Source organism: Pteropus alecto, unplaced genomic scaffold (assembly GCF_000325575.1).
Source record: "Pteropus alecto unplaced genomic scaffold, ASM32557v1 scaffold95, whole genome shotgun sequence".
Classification (NCBI taxonomy): domain Eukaryota; kingdom Metazoa; phylum Chordata; class Mammalia; order Chiroptera; family Pteropodidae; genus Pteropus; species Pteropus alecto.
The window spans coordinates 3047761-3056433 of NW_006441071.1; the positions used below are offsets into that span (position 1 = coordinate 3047761).

At 31.7% G+C, this 8673-nt stretch overlaps 1 protein-coding gene across 5 annotated transcripts in view; it reads right to left on the reverse strand.

Moving 5' to 3' along the window:
* Positions 1-8673, reverse strand: part of CNTLN (centlein) — a 255799-nt gene that overhangs the window by 77232 nt on the left and 169894 nt on the right. For 3 of the 5 annotated variants that reach the window (XM_025051403.1, XM_015594533.2, XM_015594531.2), the window contains exons 14-15: positions 7355-7449; positions 1313-1854 (exon numbers count right to left, since the gene is read on the reverse strand). In XM_025051403.1, the coding sequence (XP_024907171.1) occupies positions 1313-1854; positions 7355-7449 (637 nt within the window). The remainder of the gene's footprint in view (positions 1-1312; positions 1855-7354; positions 7450-8673) is intronic. The other 2 variants (XM_006918351.3, XM_006918350.3) reach the window with 1 other exon arrangement.

Below are 8673 nucleotides of genomic sequence, written 5' to 3' on the forward strand. Positions count from 1 at the left end.
TATTCACTTTAGCACACAGGAATTAGCACATAACTGAGGAACAGGAAGAAATCTAGCAAAGCCTGTTTCCCTCTGTGTCCCTGCTTCTGGATGACCCCACTAGAATCTGTTTACCATATGCCTGCCCTTTCTCCTACCTGTGAATCACCTACTTCTTTTGGAATCCCAGACTCCCTTCTCCTTTGTCCAATGGGGCATATAAGCCTCAATTGCCCAATGAATTTTGGGTCTCATATCTTATGATATCCCCAGCATGTACATCCATAATAATAAATCTTGGACATTTTCACCTGTTAATCTGTCTTTATTAATTTGATTATTAGCCCAGACAAAGGAATTCAGAAAGCAGGAGGAAATTTATATTTTTTGTACCCCTACGACCCTCAATCTAAAACAGACCACTATTAGTGACTTAAAAAAGAAACTTAGGAAAATAAAAGGAAATATGTGCCATTATAAAACAAGACAGAATTATGGAAAATTATTCAATTTGTCTGTTGGCAATTGTGGCAACATTAAACTTCCCTTTTATCTAGGTATAAAAAGAGGTGTTCTATTATCCATTTGCCTTTGTGGTTACTGATGTGCTTCAAGTGCATATATAAATGTATAGCCAGAGGTAAGGGAAATATTATAGACTTTTAGTGTTCTCCTGTTGCTATTCACTAGGGGCTATAGTTTTATAACTTAAAACTAGAAATCTGTAGAGTTTTAACTTTAAGGAAATTTTAACCACCATTCAATTAAAGTTAGTACAATGACTTTGCATAATACATACATGAAATAATTAGTGAAGATGGTTTTTAATTTAAAGGATGTTAAAAAGCTTGTAGACATCTGGTAACAAGCTGAAATGGGTCATTCAAAATTTATCTAACTAAATTAAGGGGGGAAAATGTTTCTCCTCCCAGGTTGGCATGTCACAAGATAACTAAACCGACTTAGTAGGCTTGCCTGGGAATCCTTAGCTGTCAGTGGTGAATATGCAAAGGGCCAGCAAATTAAATCAACCTGCCAAACTGTCAATTTCAAGCCTCATGACTGCATGAAAATAGCATCACTGGAAGAAATCAAGCATTGCCTTCTTTTGGGTTTCCTGGCACCTATTCAAATACTCATGCAGTTGTGGCTAATTTTGCATGCAAATTTCAGTCAATAAGCTCAGAACAAGACCTCCCAAGATATTTCAAAGGATCTGACAGTATTTTTTCTGAATACCAAATCGACAGTAGTTGAAATTCAATCTCCATTTGCTGGTGCTTTACATACGCACAGTGTCCCCACCACAGAGATAAGTTAATGAGAGCCTTACCTGCTTTCACTCACATCCTCCCAGCCGTCCTTGTCCTTGCTGAGGTTCTCAAACATATTGCTCATAACCTTGATGGAGTGATTGAGAACAGTGTGGTAACGACCCACAGAGCACTTTTTCTTGGCAGCTTTAAATTTAACCTTGGTAGTGGTTGTCTTACAATCGTATTGTCCAGATTTCACTTCCATGGTGGCCATCTCAGATTTAGCTTTGTCTGCTGAATGCTGCAATTTTGGCATTGAATTTATCAGCTCTTCATTTTCATTTCTCAATCCATTAGCTTCTGCCACTTGTCTCCTTAGGGAAGTGACTTCTCTCTCCAGCTCACTGATTTTTACTTGAAGATCAGCTTTGTCTTTTTCTACATCTTTACTTTCTTTTTGTAGCTGTTCTAGCTCTTTTTCTCTGGTCTCTGCATCTTCTTGCTGCTGTTTTAAGAGGGATTTCAGAAAACCATTTTCTTTTGTTAATTTTTTATTTCCTTCTTTTAATTTTCTTGACCTTTTCTCAAAAGATTGTAGCCGATTTTCCAATTCAATGACCTAAACAGAAGAGTTTCATTTATTCTTTTAAAAGTCTAAAACCGATATCTACTATACTTTAGCATTTCTAACTTATGAAAATAAAATTACATTAAGCACAAAGACAAAATAAACCTAAAGTACTTAATTTCCAAATAATTCTAAGGCAGTATAGATAAATATACTCTAAAATGTAATAATATATTTGTTAAAGGACAGATGGTAAAAGAAGTTAAAATTCTACACAAAGTGAAACAGAAATAAGTATGCTAATAAACTTTGCAAAGTTTTCTTAGATCATAAGTGCTTTGGCTATAAATATAATCTACTTGTGAAAAATTTTTTTTTCAGAGAAAACAATATAAAAAGTCTAAAAATAGGTACATAGAGAAACTTTATTAATAAAATAATATTTTTCTTCAATATTTAAAAACCATATGAAAAACCGGTGACCTAAATATGAAATAACTTATGGAGGCTGCTTATTTTCAAATTAGAAAAAATGTAATTCTAGTAGTTATAAGGTCCTTAGTTTACACAATAAACATTTTACCAAAAAGAAAAAGTCTAACAACTTTAAATTATAACTATTTCAAGGTTTCATACGAATTAATTTTTTTCATTTCAATAAACAATGTTCACGTTGTAGGACACAGAAATGATAACATATAATTCCTGACTTTAAAAAATTTCAAAAACTATTTGGAAAGAAAGGCACATAAATAAAGCTAATGAAGGATATGATCTATGGCCATAAGAAACATCCAAACCTATAGAGAATTTTTATGAGTTTATCTGAGTCAAACTGACTACAATAGCTGGGAAGCAAAATCTCAACCAATTGAGAAAATGCTCCAGAGAATGGCAGTTTTACAGCTTATTTTCTACATGAGAATCAAAGGAGGAGATTTAAGGGAGGTTATATGAAATCCATTGGTGGTAAATTAGAGAAGTGGGAGCAACCAAAGAGGGGAAATCTCTGGGATTGGAAAAGCAAGTAAAATAAAGAAAGATACTTCTTTTACATTGGTAAGTATAGGATGGTTAATAATTAACATTTAAAACACATAGAGATGGTATTTGAAAAACAAGATAACAATGAGGGGTTCTATGGATTCCTGCTTTAGTGCAGTGGGTGTGCTCTGAGGGATCTGGAAAAGGAGATTACTCTGATATTCTAAAAGTATGTTGTTTTAGATTCAAAAAGACAATATATGGGCTCACTTAGGTAAAGACTGACCTTTGTCAAGGAAGCTACAGGCAGGCCTAGGACCTGACTACCAGACATGGTCCACTTTTAGTTAGGAATTTTTATATTCAGACCATTTTATGTAGTTACTTTCGGTTTCTGAGTTTGTAAGCCTTCCCTGAACGTGTCAGGTTTAATATGTGGCCCATTTTTTGTCCCAAAAGAAAGAGCAATTAATTCTAAGCCATGAATACAAAAATTTTGAGGAGCTGATTTTGATTTAAATATTGAAAAATAAATGATAACTACGGTTTGTAATGTGCATATTATCATTTACAAAATACCATTTTATAATCATAACCTCTTCTGATCATCTCAAAAACATGAGGTATGTACAGCCAATAAGTACCTTCCCAGAAGAGGAATGGAGGCTCTGAAAACTTATCTAAATGGTAAACATTTCTTGGTTTGAACTGGGATTCAAATTCAGGATTTTGTGCCCCTCCCACTATACCACAAGACATATGGGGAAGAAGAGTCATATAGATAATGAACAAAGAACTGCAGTCAAGAAAAATCAGAGTTAAGCAAGAAACCTAAGTGATTGAAAAACTATATGGTCTCATATTTACTTTTAAAACAAAATTCTTCAAAGGGGAAAACATTTTTGATGTACTGACAACCAATTATTTAAAGTAATATTCCAGAAATACACAAGATGAAACTTATGCATATTTATAACACTTTTCAGTTTACTTATGATGGTGAAGATGTAAGTTGTTACTAAACATGTTTCAGTCATCTCTGATTTACCCATCCTCTATACCCGCTATTCTTCTTTTAGTTCGACCCCTTTCATTTAATTCAATGATCATTTACTGATTGGTTATCCTGTTTTGGGTCATCGATGTTTTCCAACATAATATGAAGAATCTCAGCTAATTTTAATCACTTTTTTCCACAGTATGATATACTTGTCTGCTATTAGACCTATGACTTTATAGGGCTTACTCTTGACCTGAAGTAGAAGTTTATGAAAAAGTTCATACCAGACTATTATAGACCTCTGTGTATTTCTGCCGAACAAATTCTACTGTTTCTTTTCAATGTGAATACATTATTGAAGAGCTGAACAATGTGACAAAAAATACAGTGTTCAAGAGTGCATGAATTCTGGCTGAAACTTTTTTACTTCTTCCAAATCACTCTATCTCCAAATTTTATTCTCCATTTAGTAAACCACTACAAACAAATAAGGAACATCACTTTTTACAGTCCCTTCAGTTTTTTTCAGTGGTCTTAGTCACTTTAGTATAATTTTCATAAATATATTTTAAAATATTTAACATGTTAGATTCCAGAGTGGAGTGAGTAGCATTTACTTCATTTTTAAAAATGTATTTTGTGCAAATTAGCAATTATGCCTTTAAAAAAGGTGATTTTGACATTAATGGTATAAAAATATTAATAAGCAGCATGGTCTAGGGGAAATTTAATTTTGAGTCTGGTCTAGATCTCTACCTCTGGTTGCTTTACCTAGTGAAATATTTAACCTATTTTACCTTTAGTTTCCTCATCTGTGAAACGGGAATGGTGACACCTATCTTGAAGGTTGTAAGTATTAAATATAATCACACACCATAATTCCTGGAAGATAATAAGTTCTAAACAGTTTATCACCATCATCATCTATTATTAATCATAATAGCTATTTAATAAAATTACTTGAGCTGAAATATTACTTGTACTAAATATTACTGAATTAACCATAAAACCAAGTTATATTTTGATTAAAACATTACATACTATAAACACACGAAACAAATAAACATCTTAAATTTGAGATTGCAATTCTGGAGATTCGCATTATCTTTTTTTCATTAAAATCCATTTAAGTTTGGGTATAACTCATGAAAATTTTATATACCAATGAAAAAAGTCTGTTTAAAGTCTGTTATGTTTAAAGTGTGTTAACTGTTTAATGTGAATCTATGTTTAATCATAAGAACTGGCCAAATTTATTTGCATTTAAGTTTAAAATGGAGGATAAATAATAAAACATAGACACTACTTCCAAAGACTTTGAAATGGAAACTCCATAGCACATATTAAAGTGTTATTCAAGGTATACCCCCCCAAATTGTTATTAAGTTAATTTTAAACCTCTAAAAAACGAAAGGAAAATTTCAATATGTATTTGAGAATAAAAATCTAGGGAACTGTTAACAGCATTTGGTTTGTGTGTAAATCAGTTAAAACCCATACTTTTCCTCCAGTACTAAAACTTTAAAAAATTTACCAAAAAGATAGCTCCTTTCAAAACAAATAAAACACTTGACTTTGTGAAGTGTGCGTATTACATACTTTGCTATAGTTGCCATGACAAAGAACCACAGGCTGCGTAGCTTAAACCCGAGTAACTTCCTTTTAATTTAATTATCTCTTTAAAGACCCCAATCTCTAAATCCAGTCATATTCTGAGATAATAGGAAATAAGATTTTTACATAAGAATTTTGGGAGGCACAATTCACTCCATAACAGTGTGTAATATTAATATATTATTTTAAAATAATCTACTTATATGTTTCATTTCTACTATAAACAAATACTGTTTTCACAATGTTACTATCTTTTAAACCCATCTTGAATGAGTTTCATATACGTTGTGGGAGTGTAAAAAACTATTTTTCTCCCATCTTCTAAGTTCTAGCTTGGCTAATAACACTTAAATTCATATGTGCTAAAGTGAATATGCTAAGGTGATTATACAAGTTTTCCTTCCTGAAGCAGTTTTTTCTATCTCAATCTCTAAGAAAAAGAAAAGGAAGGAAAAACAAAACAAAACAAAACTCTGAGTTTGTTGGGCTTTAATTGATTTCAGCTGGAAATACTCTGCATGCCAGAGTGGCACATTCCTGGCGGACTCATTCCTGACTCCCACAGTGTACCTTCTTGTAAAATAAGGAAACTCAACTAAAAGGGGTTAAGTCATGACTCACAATTGTATTAGAAAATATAAAAAAATATTGACAAATTAGAGTGCTAGTTTCACATAGGGTCCAATGAAAATGATTTCTGTTGGTTTTTTAGGACTTTAAATGGATTTCTGAATCCACAATGGATGCAGTCATTTATGGCATTTGGAATGAAATCATGGATTTCTTTAGAGTTTCTACCCCAGGTCAGTAAGTAGTGGCAGAGTATTATATATTCAGAGATAAAAGTTACACAAAACCTGACAGACAAAAATATTGTTCTGAAAAAAAGACCATAAGTCAGTATGAACCATATGACAGTCTAGCTGGTAGTGTGCACATTACCTCAATGACTCATTTTACCTTAAGATAAATGAATATATTTCTTGTTCTCTATTATCATGTTAACCTAAAAGTGGTAATAATGAGATGACAGCCTTTGTTACCTGACCATATGCCAAGTGTTAGATGTATAAGAAATCTTGTCATCTGCTGTAAATGACTAGATTTCCTACAAGTCAATTCACAGATGTAAGAAATGTAAGTAGCCACGTTAATATTTTTCTTTATATATTTGTACAATTCCCATTTTACGTAAATATTCAATGTAGGCAAATGACAATCAGCTTTAAGAATAAACCTATTAAAGAACATTTTCTTTACAATAATAACAAAAACTGCTAAAAGCAACCAAGCCCATTTAATTAAACTGGATAACAATGTATTTATACATAAGAATATAAATTATGTACAAAATTGTAAATATAAATGTTAAGATTTTTAAACAACATTTTACTATTAATAATAGACATGATGTGAAGTGACTACAGGGTTTACATGGATGGTTCTATTAAAACAAAGATAACTGCTAAATCAACTGGTCAGAAATTTTTATCCAAAATGAGATGAGTCATATATATTCTCAAGCTGAAAAATAAAATTATAAACATTTTACTGTGATGAAGCTAAAACGTCTGTTTTTTTAGTTCAAATATTGTAAATTTGAATGTTTGTTGAAGTATAACAGAGAGTCTCATATGTCTCATTTTAAGTTAAACTATTAAGTTATAACTAATAAACACAGTGTAAATTTTTATAATTTCTATTGTCATTCTCGTCATTTCATCTTTGCAAATATTTTTAATCTATGTCAACAGAAGCACAAGTGTTTCCACATTTATTTCACTAACATTGATTTTTTTACCCTGTTTTGGCAAGCCAATGTTTTTGAATTATGAATTTAAATTAAGGATTCACACAAGGTTTAAGTTCATGCACCCTCATTTTAAAATATAATCCTTAATGTTAAAATTCAGATTTAACTTGCTCAGCTCAATATCTTAAAGATCAGACTACCTTCTGTAATGTCTTCTCCGACATTTCTTTCCCATTCTTCTCTGGAGTACTCTTCTTGACCCCATCTTCTTCACTGCATCTAAAGAATTGTTCTGCTAGAGAATAAATAATATGTTATCTCATATACTGCTAAAACACTGTCCTGTCATTTGAAGGAAAAGGGTTCTACAGTTTCTCAATTATGAATAGTCTAGTCTATTTTATTGTCAAGTATTTGGCCAGTAACTGACCTTTTTTAAGATTTTCAGTCACATCATTACATATCTTTGTAGTGTCACTTTTTTTTTTTTTTTTTGCAGTAAGATTTTCAAAGGTACAGCAGATCTGCAGGTTAACAATACTATACTTTTATTCCTATTTTCATCCTTTTGTAGACTATTTCCTCTTTGCCTTAAAAGCAGAATTCACTGTCTTTTTATCTACACAAGTCACTACTAGTTTTGTTCTCTGGACCATGTTCCCTGCCAGGAGGATCAGAGTAATTGCTAAACAAAGCAAACAGTAACAGAATTAGGGTGGACTGAAACTATAACTTATCACCATCTTTTTTTCAAGTAAAAGATCATGCTTTGGGCAGAGTAAACTATAAAATCATATTTCCCAAAAAACCATGCTTTATAACAAATAAAAATCCAGGTAATGGGTGAAGTTGTTTCTAGAAATTATCCCTACACTGGTCATGCATTTGACTATGAAAACTTTTCAACCCAGCAAAAATGTATAAACAACTTATTAACCTTAAAGGGAAAAAAACATAAAATTTCAGTTAATTTTATTAAAATTGAAATATATTAAAACCTCTAAATACACTTTTGTTATGGGAAAAATTACTGTGACAAATTTAACGAACACTTTCTTACTGAATTATTTTCGGGATCAATATTACTCAAAGAATAAAAAAGGGGGCAAAGAAGAATATGCAAACCTAAAAGGATATATATCTGTGTTAGACTGAGATGATTTTGCTTTAAAGTATTCTTCGCTGCTGTAGGTCAGTGTAAAACTTTGATTTATCAACAAAGAAAAAAGAAAACAATATTATTCTCTGTAGAGTAGAAATCCTCTTGGTATAAACAGTGACTAACAAGTTTGTTAGAGTGAATTAGGCATTTCTTTTGTCTTTGAAACATGACATATCCAATTAAAACTTCTGTACTCATGAAATAAATAGAACACTATCCTAAGGATAATAAAAGCTAGAATAGGTAGAATTTGCCACCTCGGGAATATGTACCTTTACCTTGATAATCATCTGTTGGTTCCTAAGTTTCTTTTTCTAGTCCCCTAACACCATGGTGTTGAATTCATCTACAACACTC